This window comes from Egretta garzetta, unplaced genomic scaffold, assembly GCF_000687185.1.
Source record: "Egretta garzetta isolate BGI_Z169 unplaced genomic scaffold, ASM68718v1 scaffold370, whole genome shotgun sequence".
NCBI lineage: Eukaryota > Metazoa > Chordata > Aves > Pelecaniformes > Ardeidae > Egretta > Egretta garzetta.
In genome coordinates this window covers 1,304,547-1,326,962 of record NW_009258292.1, presented here as the reverse complement: position 1 = coordinate 1,326,962, position 22,416 = coordinate 1,304,547, and the positions used below count along the sequence as shown (strand labels likewise).

The following is a 22,416-nucleotide window of genomic DNA, read 5'->3' as shown; positions in this document are numbered from 1 at the left end:
CTGGTTCTGCTAACACAACAAATGACTTTGAGGGAATGTGAGAAGGGAAAACCCATGTCCTTTAATCACATGCATGGGACTTCACTGGAAGTAGCTCAACACAGGGTTCAGACGACTCTGGAAGAGATGGCTGCTAGGTAGTGAGCTTTTCTTAGAGCACTGGGTTTATGGATTGTTAGCAGTTATTTCTTTTTACAGGCAACTAAGCCCCGGGTGAAGTACTGCACAGTGCATTGGCTTCATGGATACTTTTAATTATGTGACAGGCCATTTTGATCAGCTCACATTCATATGTTGTTCCAATGCAGCACTTTTGATCAACTGGAACCGTTATTCAGTTCAGTGTGAGAGTCTACTAAGGATGGAAAAGTGTTGAATTCCTACCATTCTTACTTTTCTGAATAAATTAAAAATGTGTGAAAATTAAAAAAAAAAAAATCCCTAAGGTGTAGCTTTCTTCCTTTTCATCTTTAATTATTTTAAATGATAAGAAAACTCAAAAAAACATACCACTAGGTAATGAATGGCTTTTCTCTGAAGTCAGCAATAATAGTATTTTATTGAAAACTGGAACAAACATGCTGCAATTACTAATGTGCTACCATCAGTTCAGCGTAGAAAACACACTTAAACCAGATAAAATTTTTATCTTTTGCTAATAATCAGAAGACACAATGGGAAAATAAGTTTTCTACATTTTAAAAACGAAATACGGGACCTGTGATCAGGTTTGCTATGATTACCATTGGATTTGAGATTCTAAGTCACTCTCTTCCCACTTAAATACAATTTACTTCTAAATATAGTTGAAACTCTCAAGATTCATCTGCTTCCCTTCATCCAGTCCATTGTTTAGAAAAGTATGGATCTTTTTTACACACCCACCTTAAGCTCATGTCTGATAACTTTGAAACAGCGGTAAAGGCTGTTGGTTTGGCCTTACGTTGCATAATTGCATTATCAATAAAATAAGAATGAAATACCACATGGACCTAAATACCTTTTTTTCTAATCTAACTCCAAGATTAATGTATTGAATCTATGTATAAGGGAAATAAATGTATAAAAATGCATTATATGGATTATATGAATATAAAGCAGTCGCAGTAATGACAGCAAAAATAAAGTGAAAATTAAAAGAGGCACATGGTGTATACCCAAAATGCAAAGCAGCAGATGCAAAGCAGCAGGTTTTAAGGTTTTAATAGTAAGAAGCTGAAACATTCCATTGGACTTTTGTATGACATCTCTTTGTTTGGGTTTTTTTTTTTGGTTGGGTGGGTTTTTAACATGTATTTTTAACATAGATATTGAAAGACTAAAAATGTTTCTGTGCTTAACTGTAAGAGCCTCTGCCTGGAATGAGGGTGAAGATCTTTAGGTCTCTACCACTTCACCTAACAAGCCATCAAAGCAAGGGAGGGAGGCCGGGATCCACACTTTGTCAGCATTTCTCTGCTTTGTGCCCAGTAGCTAAAGATGGAGAAAAGCAAAGCAGAAGAGCCAGTTTGTATGCTCTGGAGGGGAGCTCACCAGTTAGTAAATGAAAGAAAATATATTCCTTGATCTCTTCAGCCCTTTGTAGCAGTGCTTGTGAAATGAGACTTTTAAGAGGATAATAGCTTGTCCTAATTGGGAATTTTTTAAAAGGCAGTAAATAATGCATTCTTGATAGCTTAGGCTTATGTTTGAACCAAAATTGGGCGTCAGATTCTCAGCAAATATACTTTTTAACATGAATGAAGAGGCATACTTGTTCCAAGCCACATTCCCAGAAAAAAATTAACAATTTTATCCATTATTCCCCCTCCATTTCTCCCTCCAGGAGAACGATGGCAGGGAGGATATGATCTTTCTGAGTTTTTAATTTTCTAGCCACCACTTGCACTATGTGATTTAATTTCTCCTATGATCTTTTTCCTAAAAGATAAGAGCTCATTACAATATGCAAAATATTTTTAAATCTTTCTCTTCTGTATGAAAAGAGAGAAAAAATAGTAACAGCTCTGACCACTGAGTGTGGTGTGCCTCTTTCAAGGTATTTTGAAGAAATTGGCTAACGTTCCAGTTAGTGTTTGCGTGTTCAGAGGTGTCCTTTGGTCCCACAGCAGGAAGTGGCAGTGGAAATGAGCTTTTTTGAGGTGGTGCCTTGCAAAAAGGGAAGTCTCTCAAATCAATTTTTCATTATAGTCTTCAATCAAGACATTCTCCAGTGCTGACCTCTTCTGCTTCTCAGGCCAAATGATGCATAGGTATCCAAGATTTAACATACATTAAAAATAAGGTAAGTTTTGAAAGAAGACTGTAAACGATAATGCTGTTTTGACTCTTCAGCTACCCAGACCTTTAAAATGTATTTGACCTATATTGTTTATTTCATTAATCCATAATCAATTTAAACATTGTCTACTATCAAATAAGTGGGCTTTGAAAAATATGAATCGACAGCCCGAAGTGAAGCATAAGTTTTAGGTAGTCTTAGTCAGACAAACAGTCCTAGTGATTCCCCTTAGCTAAGACTGTGTATTATAACCACAAATAAAATACTTCACTGATTAATGATTGTATTTATGCTCTAAATTAGGTACAATATATTTTTCAAGAGCACTTAAAATTGTCTTTTTGAAAAATTTTACTATTTTTTTCAAAGAAAATATTAAAAAAATTATGTTTCTTGAAATGTTAACTTTTGTATTTAGGAAGTTTTAAAAAATTACTTTATACAGACACATGGATAGCAAACAGATCTACACTTCAGGAAACTCTCAGGTCTCCTGAATTTTTAAAATGAAATGGTTCATCTTCCCCACACTCAAAGTAACTGCTCTAAGTTTTGTGAAGATTGGTTTCACCACTTTCATTATTCTTGCCGTGAGTGTCTACTTCCCAGATGCACCAGGTGGGTTTTGCTCAAGCCCTTACAATCTCTGCAGCTGCTGTGGTGTACGGGCTGGCAGCTTCCCTTATGTTACCTCCCCTTTCTCTTACTCCAGAAATCCACTACCGTAAAACCAGACATTACTGGGAAGTAATCAACAGGTGTTGGCTGTAGTTGAAGCTCAACAATGAAAGCAAGGGGATAACTGAAATACCAAAACCAAAGTAAAATATAATATAGTACTGTTTTTAAATATTAACAATACTTTCCTACTAAAAAAAGTATTTTTTTGACAGTGCACTGTTTAAAAAGCAATATTTTTTTTAATGGTTATTTTTTTGTTATTTAGATTATTGATTTATATCCCATTAGATTAACTGGACTGTATGTACATATATTTGGCTAGTGTGCATTTCTCTAGAGACAAAAGGACTAGAGGGCCTTTTAAAAAAAAAGGTCAGGCAGTGAATATTATTTTGAACCTTGTAGACTGAATTTCAGCACCATATGTTAGCATAAAGCTTTTTTTGTAGCACAGGTTTAGAAAAACACAGTCCTGTCTACGTACATTTGAGAAGAAATGTTCTGTCCTTCTGCTCAGCTATATTGGCATAAATAGAAACGTGCATTCTTTGACAAGTCATGAATCAAAAGCCTATAAATACGGACAGCTTTTCATTCCCTCCTGATCACCTTGGGTGTCCTTACGCTGCAGTGCTTTTGCTTTGCTGTTTTCTGTGGGCCAATTCATTGCACAGAAACATAAGAAATACGCGCTGGGGTCAGCCCAATGGTCCATCTGCTGTTCTGTCTGCAGCAGTGCCAATAGGAGGTGCTACTTAGATATAATCCACAACTTTGATCACCTCTTGCAACCCATTCTCCAAGTATTCCCCCAGCATCTACAGCTGCTGAATTAGGATTGTTAGAGGGTACATCCATCTCTAACACTTTCTAGTAGCTTTTCACAGACCTGCTTCCTGCAGATTTGTCTAGTCCTAGTCTCAGCCTGCTGATGCTGTCTGCCCTCACGGCCCCTGTAGGAGCAAGGTGCAGGAGTTCATTGTACACCGAGTGGAGAAGTGCCTCTCAGTGCTGTATGAAAGCTACTCCTAGGAAGAAGACACCTCCAGTAAACAACAATGATCTCTCCTGAAATGCCTTTCTTTGGCTCAAATTGGTCTACCATTCCAGGGGCTTCATTAGGGTAAGAACAGCTAACTCATTCCCTCTCTGGGCAATTATAATTGACTTCTTTCCCAGGCACACCAAGTAGAATTTACTCAATTTTTGTCTGCCATGCATATGGTGTGGCATGCATACTACAGATGCTGCTGATACAGCTGAGATCAGAATGAACCAGGTGGGGGAATCTCTGCCTTAAAGCATTTTGTTATGATTTTTCATAGTGCTTCATAAACAATGACAGCATTCATTAAAAGACCTCTTGTTCACTGCATTATGTTTTTGTATGTACGGTTTTTTTTTTTCCAGGTAACCTCATTGCAGATTTTTTGGATGCGCTGAATGTTCACACATTTTCCTCTACATGACCAATGCCTCTTGTTAGTCTATGTATTGTGAACATTTTGATATGGCACTGGGAGTCCTTTTGCTGATCCCTGGATAACACACATAGAGCATGTGTGAGGATTTGGTATTGAATATAATGAGACTCAAGAAAAATCAGTTAGGTTTTGAGTGGAAGACCCAGAACACAGAGGCATATTAATTCTGTGGAGAACTGGTGGTCTCAGAGGTTGTTTTGCATTAAAGCAACCTTTGAATGAATACTCAGGCACCAAACAACATCTATGTCTTTCTAAAACCAACTTTGACCAGTGCAGAATCAATTTTCTCATTGTATCCCTAGTTTAGCGAACACCTGGTATACTCTCGCTGAGAGTCACTTTTGCAAATGGCAAAATTCATCTCTCCTCAGATAGTTACAGTCCCTCCAGAAGCAGATACCTAAACCAGGTAACACAAACCACAACCTAGAAATGGCAGTTGCTCTACTGCCACTAGAGGCTTGATAACTCATACAGTTACAGCTGCTGCTTTTGTACCCAGGCAAAGCTGTGTCAGGTGGCTCCTCCCCAAACTGTCTGCTTTCAGTATCAGTAGTGTTGTATTTGTGGTCTTGCCTTGCTATCTAAGCAGTACTGTCATTCAGAACCAGCTCAGCATGGCACACCTGCCCTCTTTGGCCCTGGCACCCAGTTTAAAGAGTGCGCTTAAATACAAACATCCTGGGAATAGAAGGCACAGACCAACAAGACACATACATAATTTCATATTTACTTCTTATACTTCAGACATCACTTAAGTGGTTAAGTGACTGTTCCATATTATTTCACAGATCAAAATGAACACATCGTGTTCTAAGTGCTTTTTCAACCAAACTTGGAACTAGAGTGTCTCCGTTTCTGCAGACCTGTGGTCCAAAGCATTTGTTATGGCACGTGTTACGGTCGTTCCTGTCATGCTGATATTAAGTTTTTTCCTGCATAAGATACTACCTTCCACCAGCCTGGCAAGTGGACAACCAGATGTAGTGGGTAAGTAAAATATTAAGTAACAGTTCTTGTTGTTGAGGTGTTTTCTAGAGCCCATAGAGAGAAACAGACCTGTGCTAGGAGAGGTGTCCCAGACAGGTAAAAGTGAATCACCTAACATTTTGGGACCTGCAGATAGGTAAACATGAATCTCACTGCTAAAGTCGGTCATATTCAACCAGGCTCAGTGACCACCTGCTCCATGTAAGAACAGAGCTCCTGGGGGAGCTACTGGGTATGCAAACCTTACTGAGAGCCGAATTCTTTGTGTAGACAGTGGTGGGCCAGCTCTTTCTCTATGTACCTTCATTGTAATTGCAGATGCTCCTGGGCTATATAATGTTCTGTGGATTACCAAGCAGGAGTCAAGAGTTATTCTGTCCTGGAACAATAACCTGACAAAAGAAGAAACAGAGAAGTACACTGTGAAGTATATTTTGAGTTACAAATTCTTCAATACCACTTATGAAAGGGAAGTAAGTTGTTCAGTGGTTACACGTAGTTTAAAGTGAAATAATGTAATCCTTCATTCAGTAGATGAATTTGCATAATTTTCCTTTCAATACTTGGTACTATCTACCTTCATGCAATTCCTTCTTCCTCCTTTTAGGAAAGACTGCAGGAGAAGAAAAAGATAATACATCTTGAGTTACATTCTGGTTTTAATGCTAAAGTTAAAACACAACTTTTTGCAAAAGAAACACGAAAAGTAATTAAGGAGAGTGGCTGGACAGAGTTTACTTACAAGGCACCTCCAGGTCAGCTATTTCCTACATGTTATTAAGACATTCAAGCATTCATGATAATGTTCTGTCTTACTTGGAGACACATAATTTCTGAAAGTTCATTATTATCTTATGCTACCTTTTTGTACGGATTTGTTAAGACAATGGCATATAACACCTTGGACTATTGCAGAATTATTTCCTTTATTAGACATGTTCAGATTCAGAAAACTCCAGCTCTGCTGAGCAAGATGTCAGAACAACTCAACCACTCTCTCCATTTTCCCTAGCAACTCATGTCTCTTGAATGTTGTCTTCTGTATCACCTGGTTTCGGGAAATCTTAAAAGAGCAGAGCTTTTCAACTACTACTCCAGATTTTTTTTTCTTTAAGTGGGTTAGTAAGGCTTTTGGTGGCAGTAGCAGATGTACCTCTCAGTTGTCATTGTCCAAAAAGCCAAAAGATCCATTTGTTCTCACCTACCACTTATTCACACTTCTAGAAATAAGGCTACATAATGGGTTTGTAAAGGCAACCATCATGCTGTTACTAGAAAATCCATGTAAAGTTAACATCACTCTTCCTTTTTTCCCCTTTCTTTGTTGCAGTATATATTCAGAATCTTTCATGCATCATATATAACATTTCTTTTCTCAATTGCACCTGGCACATTAAAGCAGAAGTTCCTGAAGATATACAGATCTTTTTTTTGTACAGGTAAGGGTCTTGTGCAAAATAAGTATGAAACCATGTTTTTGTACCTAAGTCATTGATTTACAAGACTTATATTTCCTTCTCACAGACATGTAGGAAAAGATTTTGAATGCCAGCAATATATAAAAAATGCAAGGAAGAAAAATATTGGCTGCCATATGAAAGGAATATATTTCCAACCATCAAGAAAAATCAATTTAAACATAACTGTAAGAGATCTGAGAAATAATTCAAGAGGACTATCTTATTACAAAGCTTTTACACCTCAGAAAATAGGTAAATGTTGTCTATTATTACCTATTATGAAAAGTTCATTTATTGGTTATTTCATTGGCTTGGAAAGCAAAGAAAGGGAAGAGGGAAGTGTGACAAAGTCAGAATATTAATTCTAACTTTTTATGCATTTATCTTGCTGGGAATTTTACACAAAGATTAAACAAAATAGTTTATTCCTCAAAGGTTTTAATTTTTTTCTCTGATGTAATGTCATTGTTTATCTGTAACTGGCATTTTAAAGTTGATAGGCTAGTGTGAGAAAATGCAATTTGAAAAGCATTAAACCCTTCTTTTTGCCATTTTTTCTCTTTCCTATCCTTTTCTTTTATAGTGCTGAAGAAAATGTGACAAAAAAAGGGAACATAAATAGACACAAGTCTCATTCATAACTGAATTTAAGAATATGAATGTTCTCAAACATTAGTGACATTTCTATTTATTTATGACACCATTTTCCAGTTAAAAATACTTTGATAGTTATTTTTAATTATCAACAGTTTTGAATGATCATATGAAATTATTTTTCCTTACTTCTCTTGGAAGTTTGTATCAATCATTGCATGGGTAAGAAATTCACCTGAGTTTTAGCACAGACTGCAGATTCAAATACCTTTAAAATTATGGACATGTTGGTCATATTTCAGACCTATAACATGGGAATCAGTCATAATTCAAGGGATAGCAAAAAAGTTGTTCAAAACTATCAAAAATTACTCTGAGTTAGACCTCATTTATTCTGTTCTAATATATTAGAATTATTGGCTTTACCCAAAGATTTACACTGCAATCAGAATCAGAGCCAGCGTAAGCAAGATGCTCTGATTTAGCAAAATAAAACATTTTCAAGAAAATCAGATTTTCCTGAAAAGACAAAAAAAAAAAAAAGTGGGGTGTGTGAAACTAATCTGCAGGAAGGTGTTCTCATAACTGATTGGGAAGATTCTCACTTCCAGCTGGATGCCTGGGTCTGATCCCACCCTCAGACTCCAGAGCAGAGAGATGCCATAGTACCTCCAGTCTTAGGATCAAATGCTTCACATAGCAACAAAAGATTTCACGTAATGTTTAGAGGTGAAGTCTGAGCTACTATAAATTGCCTGACAACATCCTTAGGGCTGGCCCAGCCCCACCTTGGCAGTTTCGTGCTTCCTCCCACCCCTCTGCTACTCCTGTGGCAACCTTCCCACCCAGGAGCACAGGGGCTGGGTTTGGGCAGGAGCAAGCGGGGGGATAAGTAGAAGGGAGCAGGCTGTCCCTTCCCTGCTTCTTTCTCCATCCGTTTGATCTTCCTCCTGCTCAGAACTGCCACCACCTCCTCTTTGCAGAGGCTACACTGCAAGCGTTTCCTCCCTGCCCTTCTTCCCTTCCCTTCTTTGCCATCTTTAGCCATCAGCAGGGTGCACGCCAGTCACAGCTGGCTCACAGCTGGCTCACAGCTTCCCCTACTGTGAGCTTGCAGGGGACATTGCTCACATTGTAAGCAATGGAATTACTCTTGCAAGGATCCAACGTTACCAAGGCTGTCTTCTCCATCCTGAGATGGAGATGAATGCCTCTTAACCTTTCTGGTTAAGAGGCATTAAAAAGACTTGTTCGTATCCAGGCTCCCCTTCTTAAACAGGAAAGCCTCCTGTTAGGCCTTAGCCTGCTGAGCCCTCACACAGTCATGGAGTTTCTGGAGGCCCACTGTCCTGCTGCGAGTTACCAGCCCCTACAATCCAAGCTTCCCTCTAGTAACTTCATGTACAGCCTGATAAAACAGGACTCATGCATGCCCTGTGCTGCAGGAAGCCCCAAAATAACTCAGTCTTGGCTGTCTCGGGGCGGGGGGTGGAGTGGGGTGGGGAGGGAGGCTGAAGAAATTTGCAGATGACGGGTGAAAAAAAATATTTCCTACTCTTGGTATACTCAAAGAAGGGTGAGATGCTCTGTGAATAGTATTTCAGAAGTGAAAAATATGTCTTTCCTACTACAGAGACTAAGAAAACAAACAAAAAAAGCTGCTGCTTATTCTCCTCACCTTTCACGGCTCACAGTGTGCCTCCAGCCTCAAAGGCAGGTGTCGGTCACTGCCAACAGCTTTGGGGACTGGCAGAAGTGAACAATTTTACAAGCCTGAGGTAGTCCTGGGAGAAATGTTTTTGTTGACTTTATAGCATCATTACTCAAAGAGAGGAGACTTCTCATGGAGGGGAAGGAAAAAGAAAAACCAAAAAGGAAACCCCAGTGTGAGATACAGGCCCGTGGGGACCCACAGGGTTATGCAGCCACAGCTGCTAGAGCAAGCACAATGGCTTCATGGACCAGTAATGCCCCCAGTCACCCACTCTGGCTCTCTTTCTGTCCTTTCTCTCTGGCACCACACTGAAGCCATGTCAGCCCCAGACCTCTCTGTCCCTGTCCACAGAGACTTGCCATGCACTTCTGCCTCTGCTGGGAGAGCTTTTCTGGAAAACTCTATCTGCAGTTCCTCCCTTCACAGCAATGCAACAGCATCTGGAGAAGGCTCAGGCTGCTTGAGCACTCCAGTACGCAACTAGGACCAGTACCCTAACACTCATCATGCTAGAGAGCAACTGTGGACTTGCTTATCTAAAGCAAAGTCTAAAATCCAGGGAAACCAAATGTCCCTTGCTTCCAACCCTGCACCCCATTCAAACCTGAAAAAGAACATTGCCATCACACTACTTGCACTTAGTGACTGGAGCGCAGTGGTGGTGGGGGGTATATTTTGTTTGGTTTTTTACATCTCCTAAGCACATTTTGCTTCTTCCATAGTACTCACTGGCTCATTTACAAAGAGATAGAAAGATTTCTAAAGCGTATGTAGAAAACCTCATATATTGTATAAGACCTGCCAGGAGTTGGTACCCTGTGAGTAACCCCTCAGTGTGAGATGAAGTTCCATTTTTTTCAAAGTTATACTACCAGTCCCAGGGGCAGACTTGAGGTATCCTACAAGACATGGCGGAAATAATCTGACATGGGAGGGAGCCTGTAGCAGCTTGGAGGTCTTCTCAACACCCACCCAGATGCCAGAGGGTGAACTCAAAGGGTCTGCTCCCCCTGCCCACTGTCACTGCCTTCCCTGGAAAGTTACATGAAAAAAAACCAGACCCGCTCTATCTTGAGACAGACACGGATGCCACTTAGTGAGCAGCACTTCTAAAGAAAATGTGTCACTCACTGGACATCTTCTTTGGGTGTGATAAACTCCAAAAAAGTCAGCTGTGTATTTTAGGGACTAATGCACTGCATTTGTTTTGCATCACCATAAATATGAGAAAGAGCGTGAGGTACAGAAGATCATTCTGTGCTCTTTTTTTCAGAGAAACTGAACCCGCCAATTAACGTTTCAGTTTCCCTTGAAAACAGAAGTATTAAAATTCAGTGGAAACCCCCGCCTACTATTGGTTCTGCAAGTAAGAAGTGTTTTTTCTATCAAGTGAAAATAACAGATCGTAAGGTAATCAGTTTTTTTGGTAATACACTTAATCTGTATAGCATAACTTTCATAAAAACTTATAACTTCCATAAAAACTAGGCATCCCTTGAATTTAACAGAATTAAAATTTAAACAAACTTTAAAGAATTCCCAAGGTCTTTCATAAAGAATACAACTTTTCTTGTCTTTCTGGTCAAAAATGGAAAATCAGCACATTTCATGAAGTCTTTCAGAGTCATGCTTGTATTGAGGTGGACTGGTTGGTTTTTTTTTTCTTTTCATCTTGAATTTGAGCTGTACGTTAGCATCACATAAATTATTGACTTTTTATTGTAGAAAAAGAAGTAAAAGAACACAGTAAAAATCGCTAAAAGAATCACCTCTGTTGTTTACATATATTATGTATATTTTTAATTTTTTCCTGGTGTATCAGCCACTTGTCTTAGTCCATTGCAGGGCTGGGATGTGCCCGGGGTGAGCAGGGGGATCCTGCAATCCACAGTGTTCATGCAGCCACTGCAGCCCCTGTTTGAAGCTTCCTAACACCTTCCACTTTCTGGAAGGAAATGTCAAATACTTAAAATAGTCCAGCACCCTTCCTTAAATGGAATAAATCTATTTCATTTTCCTTGTTTTATACAGCTGCTCCTCTGCTTTGTACAAATCTGCAGGATATAAACATAGGAGAGTAAAGCAAAGCAAAGTCATTTGGGCATGGAAGTGAATAAACATCTACAGCAGCGGAAAATCATGGTTGTTTTTTTCCACAAATGGCATGGTTTGGGGATACAGGAAAAGCAGCTACAATAACAACACAAAAACCACATATGAAGGCACGAGATAAAGGAGGGGGCTTTAAGGTAGATTTGAGGAGAATCGGTGTCAAAGTTAGTAATGACTGAAATGGTAGCTACCTAGCCAAGGAACCAAAAAAGGATCGGGGGGGTGGGGAGGAGAATGGGGGAACGGAAGGGGGAGGCAAATTTAAGGAAGAAAACAACAGCAATATTACAGGAAACAGGGGAGGGAGAAGAATGGGGCAAGCCTGAGATTCTGTTTCTTGGTCAAAGCAAAGTTTTAATTGCTGTCGCAGAGACTTAATGAGTTGAAGTATTAAGGTGTCCCTAAGCAGGCTTGTAGATATTTGTTGAAGAACAGTGAGAGTATAATGATTTAAATATACAGGTCTATATTTATTTATTCTGAACACATGAAGAAATGACTTGCTGAATACTCATCCACACAAATAATAATATTGTGATACAGATTGATAAAGCTTGGAAATAGAGAGTTGGGTCTGCAGGTGATGGGAAGATAGGAGGGCTTGGCATGTGCTATGGGAAATAAGACTAGAATTTGAAATGTTGGGTAAGTCTGAAATCAACAAGCCAAAATTCAGTAATAAGGAAAATCCTGTGATTAGGAAGTACAGGTCAAATGTGTCAACAGAAAATAAGGAATTAACGTGTAGGCAGCAATGCAGAAGAAAAAAAGGTCTGTGGATTACACTGAACCACAAACTGAGTCAATCATTCTATGTTATTACACAAAGGTCAAATGTTATTCAAGTATATATGACAGTCATGTCACATGTAAGATGTAGATTGTGATTAATTTGCTCTTACTAGCTACTGAGTTTCACCCAAAGTTTCAAACTGTGCTTTGGGCACCATCACAAAATATAAATATGCTGGAAAAAAGTTATGAAGACATCAGTGAGACTTATCAAAATGAGCATAAACTTTGAAAACGTGCTGAGGGACATGTTCTAGAGTAAAGGAGTGCAACTTGCGTTAGCAATCTTCAGGTAAATAAAAGAGCATAGGGATCATACTTGCTCATGCTAACTTGTGAGTAGGATAAAAAATGACTGGCTAAATTTGAAGCAAGGAAAACATAGGCTGAAAGTTAGGAAAAGTGTCCTACTTCCAAGGAAAGTCTAGCATGGGAACAGATCTTTGAGGCTGCTTGGGGATGGCTCTGTATAGAGTTACAGACAATGGATTAGACAAACATCCTCCACCAATGCTCTGGGTAGGATGTGACTGAAAGTTACTGCACATCATGACTGACAGAAGGTGGCCTACATAATTTTAAATAGGGCCTACATAATTAATATATGCCCTATGTCTTTCAGTCCTTCATTTTGGTAATTGCCTATGATGACATAACCTTATTATTGGCTCCTTAGGAAGAAATTTTCAGGCACAGCATTTGGTTAGCACTTAACCCTCAGAGTCACTTGCAGTTTGCTTTTGAAAGTTGAAGTACTTTCTTATATTTTTAATTACTTTTGAGAAATTTAGCGTGTGAACTTTTGGACCTATTTTTGGCATCAAATCTGGAACGATCTTAAAGAACATGAAGGAAGAGAAAGAAATGGCATTGTACACAGGGTCAAATCCACACCGCACCAGTCAGTATAAGGAGAGCAGGAGATCACCTTTTCTTAAAGTTGGCCTTACAGTACCACCTCATCATGCTTTCCTAACAGCAAAGATGCAGAGACTCTGGTTCCCCTCTGTGTCTGAGATGCATAGTTTCTACTTCTTTGCAACTTCCTAACACAATTGTTAATTTTTATAAGCAGGAGTTTCCTCTCCTGCTTTCTTTTTTGTTCCTTCTTGAATACTTAGAATTGTTTGTTTACAGCAGTTGACTTCAGTTTTCAAAAGTGATGAATGATTTAGAGATCCCTCTGTTTTGAACTCTGACGCTTCTTGTGTGGGCTTGATCTTTGGAAGTCATGTGCTTTCTTTTATAGGCACAATTAAAGATGTTTCAAGATAGTCACTAAAATAGTGGGCATCCCTCACCACCAGTCAGCTGAAAAATGCAAACTTTTATTCTACCAGTCAACCAGGTATAACACACCAAAACCTTGAAACTTGGAGTTTCATAGTTACTGTATTTGTCCTACACTTGATGTGATAAAAAAATGAAAGGAGAATCAGTGTTTTAAATTCTTACTGGCCTGCAATAGCTGATACCTCCTTCCATCTTCTCAGTTCCAGGCTCTCCTTTATTCTCAGTCCTGAGTTTTAACACATGCCAAGTAAGAGTCAGATTGTGCCTGGACATAAACACTGGTTCTGAAAATCTCTTCCTACTGGGTTTGAGATGTAAATAATAGTATTTGACATCCTCAGATCTATATCAGTTTGAACTGCAATGTGAAGTCACCTAAAATAACCCCCTAAATCTCTCTTGTTAGATTGTAAATGTCACTGCAGAGGAATATGAGTACCCGTTTCACAAGCCAGCAAGCAAATGCGCAGCACAAGTGAGGGTAAAGAAAGAGACATGCATAAGAAACAAGATCTGGAGTGAATGGAGTGAACCAGTATTTATTCACGAAGGTAAGTTACCATGTATTTACTATTCATAACACTTATCATTAGATATGTTATTACCATTCAACATATTAATTTCATGATTGCATCCGTTCTTCTCCTTGCTGAATTATTGCAGTGTAACTGTACCTAGAGGTCCATGGCATGCACCAGGCTCACACAGCTCTAGGTGCTTTAGGGAAAAACAGTCCTTGGTCCTAAGGCAGGCTAGCACAGGTTGTTCTCCTGAGGTAAATTACATCTTACTCCTGACAGCCTTTAGAAAACAATAACGGTCAGCAGCCAAAAAGCTCATCATGTGCCCCCAACTGCCCCTCAATGGACAGCCCAAGCATCTTGACAAATGCTTTCAGCTGGATTTAGTAAGCCAAGAAACCCACAAAAGTCATAACTTTCATCAAATCACATAATCCTCAAGGATGAAGCCTAACATTTCTTTTACTACATCAGGGCAATAATTTCTTATCTGACAGAGGGTGGGAAATGGTTTAGCTCTCATATAAATATATGTGCTCTGGCTCCTACAGCTCACTTCAGCATGAGTTAAACAGGAGTCTTGTAATACTTTCACCTCCTCTGACTAGATTTTAACATTCATGTGCTAACAAGGGAAACCTGTTCTTTCCATGATGAGAAAAATGCCTCCATGTGCAGCAGCTTCCTGATGTCAGGTTAGGTAAAGGGGAAGTAGTATAATGGAGCGATGCTGTATTTATGGAGATAAACTTGTGTATAGACTTGTCTCTGTACGTTGACATGCAAAAAGAAAGTACAATACTATCAGTAGTAAACCAAAACAAGATAAATATCTTTACTTAATACAACAGACTGTGTATTTTGGAATATGTCTTTTTGATCTACTGAGCTTCAAGGACATATTTGTCTGAAGACACAGGACATAGAAGGCCAGACATTACTATTTTTGCAATGGATTTAATGTAAATTCAGTTGTAGGATTCATAGGATGTTGCCTGCCTACTCTATCAGATACCTCACCGCATCCCACTGGTCTGCTGGCACGTCTCAACTGCCACCTTTTTTGGCCCAGAGTAATTCACTTAATTTCAAATTTCTCTTGGAGAGAGAAACCTAGTAGCTCCACATGCTCACTGTGGTGAAGGAGAGAACATGTTTCAGGCCATCAGAGACTTGGACTGCCCTTTGGAGATGCTTCTTTCTTCTCACTGAAGACAGAGAGAGCCTAGGACCATATAGCACGGCCAGCAGAGGGGTCTGCCTGGTGTGAGGCTGGACACATCTGATGTGTAGACAGTGGAGGGAGGGGAAATTAGAAAGGTTTTTCCTGGTGGGGGAATGTAGATTTACTTGCTCTTTGCCCGCTTCTCACCAGAGGAAGGAACTGGAGTTGGACAGTCACGCATCCTCGTTCCAGCCTACCAAACCTTGCTCTCAGCAGCTGCAAATCTCCTTCAACTGTTTTCAACGCTGCTGTTTTCCCAGCTTCCGCTACAGCTGTTGTTGAGGCTGAACAATCACAGCATGTTTCCTTCACGTCTGAAAAGTTTATGGTGGACAAAGCTGCCATTGCATATAAGCTGTAATATGTGCATGCATGCAGTGCAGCATGTTGATTTAGCCCTGGAGCCTACTGCACATATGCACAAGTTCATGTGATGAGGCAATTTTCCTTCTTCCTTCCCGTACTCGGAGATGATCGGTGGTTTTTATAAAATAAAACTATGAGTATATTACACCAAGGAGTCACGTGCTCAGGCAAACTTCTTTAAATATCTCCTTTAATATCTAGAAAATGTTTTCTGTCAATTTTATTTTGTATTCTGCTGAAATTATGTTATCTGCTTCTAATTGGGAACATGTATAAGTGGACATTATGAAGTACATTTTAATACTGCCTAGATTAAAAAAACCCCTGGCATTAGTAGTACCATTCATGGTAACTCCATGAAAGTCATGTACCTAATTTCATAGACACAGTGAACTGAAAAAACTGAATCTTTCTGTGGAGTAACCTGAAAGGAAAAACATCTATTTGGTATTTTTATATTGGAACGTGTAAATTTTTCTGCCAAAAGCCTTGAAGGAGCATGCAATGACCTGTTTTTTGTTTGCTTCTACATAACATTCCAATGTTTCAGCTAGGAAATGTGCTACATTTCCTTAAGAATGTGTTTTTAAGAGGCATTTCAGCCTCCATTTAAAAAAGCTGAAGCATCAAAATGAAATAACATAATTCAAAACATAACTAAAATATTTGTTCTGAAATGTTCCTTTGACATGAAAAGAATTTGTTAATTTTCTCATGGGAAACACATTCATTTTCCATTGGAATTAGCATATGCCCTTGAAAAAACCCCACAATTTAAACTGAACTGAGCTGTTTAGTATAGAAACTTCCTGCTAAAAAAGAAATGTTTGATCAGCTGTATTCATATATAGAAACTTGAAATAATTGGTCTAATTTTTAGAGCTGCTGAGCATTCATAGATCTCTTTGAAGTTAACAATAATTCAGAGGTGTTCTACATTTTTGCAAACCAAACCACTTATTTTGGTTTCAAAGTACTGTTATTTGTGACTAAGTTTAAGTATTTGCATCTGAAAAAACCCCGGCATAGAACAATCTACCTAAGAGAATATATGTGCTTCTTTTTCTTCCTCTTTTCCAAAATGCATGAGATAAGAAAGCAAGAGAACCAAGCCTCTTTGTGGTTTGGCTAATCTAAAGACCACTGCTTCCTCTTCTCTTGGGTGTGTACGTGATGCAGGGTTAGCAGAATGATGTGAAACAATTACCTTAAACAAAATAATTTCTACTACACAGTCCAGAGGTTCTTCAGAATATATTTTCTGAGTCTTCATCTCAAAAGACAAGAAGGGAAAAACTCCTTTTTCATCTTAAAGGGAGTAAAGAATAGTTTTGTATTTTAGTAGTACATAAAGATTATTCTTATACACAGTTCTGCCCAGTTTTGTGAGTTTTTCCTTGGTTTCATATAAAATTTGTGGAAATCCATAATATCCTTGGTTTAAACTACAGATGGATTCAAACTAGGAAATTTTGTAAAATTCTTTTGTTCTTTGAATTTGATCTAGATTGATCCTAAAGCCATTGTGTAAAACTGGCCTTGGACTATTAACATTTTAAGAGCTGTTCCTGCCTGTTGTTCTTCAAAGTACTTAGTTCAAAGCAGTCCAAACTGTTCTGGTTTTGAAGCTAGGTATTAAACAACAACAAAAAAACCCCCTCAGAAATACATTTTTGAGTCAACCAAAGACATTGCTTTTTGGTATTTGGCCTATTTTGGAGGAAGGAATGCAAGGTACGGAGCAGTAGTATTTGTTGAGCAGTATAAATATGTATTGCTGGCATTTCTTTAGGACTATGCCTAGCAGGCTTAAAAAAGGTAAATATAATGAAAACCAAATGTTGCTTCTTGCATCAAAACGAATATTTTGTTTGACAAAAAGCTTTTATTTTCATTTTGCCTTAAACCAGTTACAGCTGTGAAGGAGTGAGGCGGCAGCGGCAGGGGGCTCATGGTGCATGGAGATGAGAGGTGGCAATAGCAGGAATCCACAACAGCTGGGACAGCAGCAGGAGTGTCAATAGCAGATGGACAGTGGGTTTGTTATCCAGGGGAATCAAGGCTGGATGGAAGTAACCAGTGGCAGGACAGGTCATGTCCAGCAAGTGAGAGCAGAAATCCAGTGAAAGGAGAGGATGGAGTCTACTGGAGCAGAGGAAGCCAGGGAAAGTGCTGAACTGAGGCAGCAGAAGGGCTGAGAGCTCAAAGGAGGAGGAAGGAACAGTGCTGAAGTCAGAAGACCCCGTTTCCCCTAAAAAAGCTCCAGGAAATGTTTCTTTAAATTTGCGTCAGATCAGAAATAGTGCAATATCTATGAGTCAATATAGAATTATTCCGTTTATCAACTACCCTTTCCCACATTATTAGCATTACCTTTCCCTCTTCTTTTTTAAGAAAAGACAGTGGACGTCATGCTGCTAAGCATCATGTTGTTTTCTCTCCTGATTTTCCTTGGAGGTTTGCTGATATGTGCATGTAGAAGGTAATGTACTTTTCTGGAAAGTAGTATAAATTTCTGGTGGAAGAGAGGTCAGGGTGAGGGTAAACAAACCATATAATGGACTAAAATCAAGCACAGGTCTTCTCAGATAAATTATGTTTATAGGAAGCAGTTAGTTGCGCATTTCCGAATATTGTTCTAAAAAAGGAGTTCTAGGTGTTAAGACCTAGTGTAAGATCCTGAGCCCTGTCACTGTCATCTCACAGCTCCCATCACAGTCCCTGAAGGTCCAGTCTCACACCCTACTCTCAGATGTCTTTCTGCCACTATAAATGATTTTTTTCATCTTACTCTGCCTGGTGCCTCTATACCCTCAGTGTGATTTTGCCCCATGCTTTTGCAGGTTCTGCATTCAGTAGCACCAACATTAATCATGCCAATAATGAACTGCGTTTGCCACGTTACTCCATTTCATAATACATGGGTATTACCAAGAACAGTTTTTTACTCTAAGCTGGGAAGTTTATAAGAAATAAATAAAAAAGGGAAATCAGGCTGATGGAAGGAATTTGCTTTGCTGTACTATTTGTACAGCAGAGTAATAGTAGTGGTCCTATATCTACCAACAATTAATGCAGCCAACTGTCTCCATGCCACTACTTTTCTGCCTGGCTACATAGCTTTCCTATTGGCATGGCAGAGAAGGCTTTCTTGAACTGAAAAATAAACCTGTTCAGGATAGGATGGTAACTCAAGACACCTTAATATTTGGAAAGTGCAGTTTGTAAATGGAACCTCTTTACAATTAAATTGATTATTTAATTAATAACTAAATATTATTCCTGATTAGGATAAAATAAGTTATTGTGTGCTGTATCTTCTTTGATTAAACAAAGACTTATGGAATTATAAATATGACAGAGCTAATATAAAAATACAAAATAAAATTGTTTCCCTGGGGCAATCAAAACATGTAATTGAAAGCCATCTGCATCTAAACATAAAAGAATATTCTGGTCAAATAATGAGTGACTCTGGCCTCAAGAGGGCAAGATCTTGAGGTGGATCTTTTTGGTGGAAAATTTGCATATTACCCAGAACCAACAGATAATCCTTTGTGTTAAAAAAAAAAAAAATGTTTTTATGGTTCTGTGCAGACACCACTCACTCTCAAACCTGAATTCTGCTAGACCTCAGCAAATGTTAAAAGATGTTTCCGATGCTATGCCTGCTCCCTGTCACCCGATGTTCCTTTCTTTGATTATCGCACTTTATAGGTAGTATTTTTCATTGTGAAAAGAAAATGAGGGAGTAATTTTTTAGCTATAGACATAGTAGCATGCCACAAGCTCCTGCTTTGCTTGGAAATCATATGCTTGTGGATATCTATACAGGTCTTAAATCTCTAGCAGGCTAAAAACCAGTCAGGCTGAAGAAGAGGTGGGAAAAATGCTGAGAAGGATGTCTGCAGTGATACAAAAAAGGGTAGAATGGCTCTAAAAAAAGGAGATGCCTGTCTAATTGGCATATCTATTACAAAGCATTATTGACTGATCTGTTCCTGCAGACATTTGAGAGTTGCGTGTATGTGTCACTCTCTTTCAGGTTTAGATGCCTGGAAGCTATAACCATGCCTGTTCCGCATCCTTCAGATAATATCAAAACTTGGTTAGCTGCAGATGAGACTCACGACCAGGTAGAGCGTGCCTGTCTTTTTTTCTCTTACTACATTGACACTACATTGATATTACTTGCGATTTGAATGGTACATTACTTTTAGAGCAACAGGTCATTTTTAAGAAAAAATGGGAAAAAGGTATGCACAGTGTTTGTAGTGAAGCCAGAAGAGAACAGGAAGCTTGTGGAGGTTACAAGACAGTGATCTCAGCAGATAGGATGGAGAAAATCCTCAGGGGACTATTATCTCAAGTGTGCCTCAAAGTGTTCCAGCATATCTACGCTCAATGGGCCAACATTTAAGGAGTCGTCACCCTAACTCCCTGAAGAATAGTCAGTTATGGGATCTAACATGTATAAGCATGTGAGCAAGTTATTGAAGGGAAAGTTTTTGTGGAGATCTGCAAGTCATTGCCTATGTTGTAGTAAATGCACATTCTTGTGGCAAAGAGGAGGTCCCACAGTGCACGCAATATAACCTACCCTAACAGTGCACTTGCTGCTGGATAAAACCATGTACAGAGGTTTTTACTTTGGAAGTGCTGTAAGTTCACCTGCTGGCTTATCTCATGGCAAATGACAAGTCTTTAGCCAACCAGCCAAACCAGAAAATAAATATTTGCAATATTTGTGTGGCTATCATTAATGGAGCTCCTTGGCTGGCACATTCAATCCTTCTTATCTCTGTCTGTCATTGTGTGAGTTAGAGGAGAAAAGTGTGCTAGTTAGGCAGCGTTCTAAATTTGTACAACTCTGGTGAAGACACAGAGTGAACCGTGCTCTAGGAGGCATGGTAAGATTGCCTCTTATCTGGTTCTCCCGCAACACATGATGAGAAGGTGCAGGTGTGCTCAAACTATGGGGTTTTTTGGGGGGAGACATGTTGAAACAGAAAACAGTAAGGAGGATTTTCTCCACCCTATGTGCTCAAAACATTTGTTCAGAACCTCTGCAGGATTTCTATTCATTTTACTCTGTCCTACTTTATTGTTGTACTTACACTGCAATATCAAAAAGTCTTCTAGTAGTACATTCAGCAACGTACTAACAATGGCCAATGGGAGCTGTCATGCCATCTTCTCTCCCAGGGAAAAAATGTATGCCTTCCAATACTGTGTTTTGTTTTTTGTATAAATACACCTACATGATTGCAAACTCTGACAGAAACCATGGACCATCTCAATTCATGAATCACAATTTGAATTGTGAGGCAAGAGGTGTGGTTTGTTTCCTTTTATTTTACCTTCTCAAAGACAAATGTATGGAAAAACTCATGTGTCTATGCTATATAATCATATTACAAATTACAAGACTGAAGTGTTTTGAACTTGCACCTGGAGTTCCTTCCACAAGCCTTGAGATGGCTCCCAAAAGTACTCTGTGCTCCTCTTCTTCTTTACAGTCATCTTCTCAGAAAAGAAAAGCCCAACAGCTCCTGAACTGGACTGAGGCCAAGTCTCTTATTCTCAAAGTAATTTCTATGACCCTTCTGGACAAAATTATTTGACCCCAAAGGTGCCACATTTACCACTTTTTCTGTGCAAAAATCCTTCGGCACCCTTTTAAGCAGTAAAGGTGCACAAATTAACTAATAATACCCCTTGTATACATATAGAGTGGCAGAATATAAAGATAAAATCATTACCATAAAACTTATATTCTATATCTCTTTCTACCCTAGAACTGCATAAACTGCTATTTAGGGGTCTTTGTATTCAATGTATAAATAAAACATCACCACAAAAGTGTATTTAATATCACTAACAGAGAAAAGATACTTCTCTCCCCAAACACTGAATCTACCTTTGACAAGAAGACCTCGGCATAGCTGTGTAATTACTGTCTAGGTGATTACAAGTGGCTGAGATGACTGTTGATGGCACTTCTAGGAAAGATAAATTGAATAAAACATATAGAACACATCAGTATCTCAAATATTGCTGACACCTGACATTGGCTTTGGACATACTGTAAGAGTTAAGAAGAACATCGAGAATGGTGCTGAGATAATTTGTTTATCCAACAAATAAATATAACTCCTGAAAGCTAGACTGTGACTTTGACATAAACCTTAAGTGCATAGTCTTATCATCCTGGAAGGCGACAAGCAACAAAATTAGGGCTCAGAATAACTAAGCAAATTTGCCTGTGGGCAACTTTCAGGTTGAGAAAGTAACTCATATGATATCTGTATTCCAGTTACATGACAGAGTAAGTAATCTGTACTAATCCCAAATACACCAAATAAGTAGCACAGTTCTAAGAACATTCAGAATATGTAATACCATTGAATGCAGATGTTGTGCATAATGTAATTTTTATCCAACAGAAGCAAGTGTCAATGCAAATGGAGATGCACTCAGAGGTTACTCTGGGAATACCAGAAGAGAACAGAGACAAGAATGTTCAACAACAGAAATGTTTGAAGGAATCTGGATTAGAAGACCTGTAGGGACAATACACTTTTTTTACCTGTGTGCAAAAGTTACCTTTCTGTGACGTGGACAATATTCTGACAGATCTAAGAATGGTTGGTACTGGAGTTTGTCTGAGCCCAGTAATTTGAAATAGTTCGAGCTCTGACATTTTGCAACTCTTAAAATGAGCTTTGGACCACAAAGGCAAAGTAGTACCTCGCAGTTTGCCTCTAACTACTACTGATGTTCAGCCCAGTAAAATTACAGCACCTCAGACAATATGAACTAATATTGAAATCCACTTGGGTTAAAATGGAATTAGTGTTTCATAATGTTGCAATGGCTTCCAAGTACTGTCAATGCCTT

General features: G+C 38.9%; 1 protein-coding gene across 1 annotated transcript; it reads left to right on the top strand.

Annotated features, from left to right (window-relative positions):
* The first annotated feature begins 2,180 nt into the window (after positions 1 to 2,180).
* LOC118452157 (interleukin-5 receptor subunit alpha-like) lies at positions 2,181 to 22,085 on the top strand. Its single transcript, XM_035893015.1, has 11 exons — positions 2,181 to 2,284; positions 5,241 to 5,439; positions 5,758 to 5,912; positions 6,047 to 6,194; positions 6,770 to 6,878; positions 6,964 to 7,151; positions 10,481 to 10,617; positions 13,811 to 13,955; positions 17,911 to 17,998; positions 19,562 to 19,652; positions 21,963 to 22,085. The coding sequence occupies exons 2-11, from the start codon at positions 5,337 to 5,339 to the stop codon at positions 22,083 to 22,085; spliced, it is 1,287 nt and encodes a 428-aa protein (XP_035748908.1). The 5' UTR covers positions 2,181 to 2,284; positions 5,241 to 5,336.
* Positions 22,086 to 22,416: the final 331 nt, after the last annotated feature.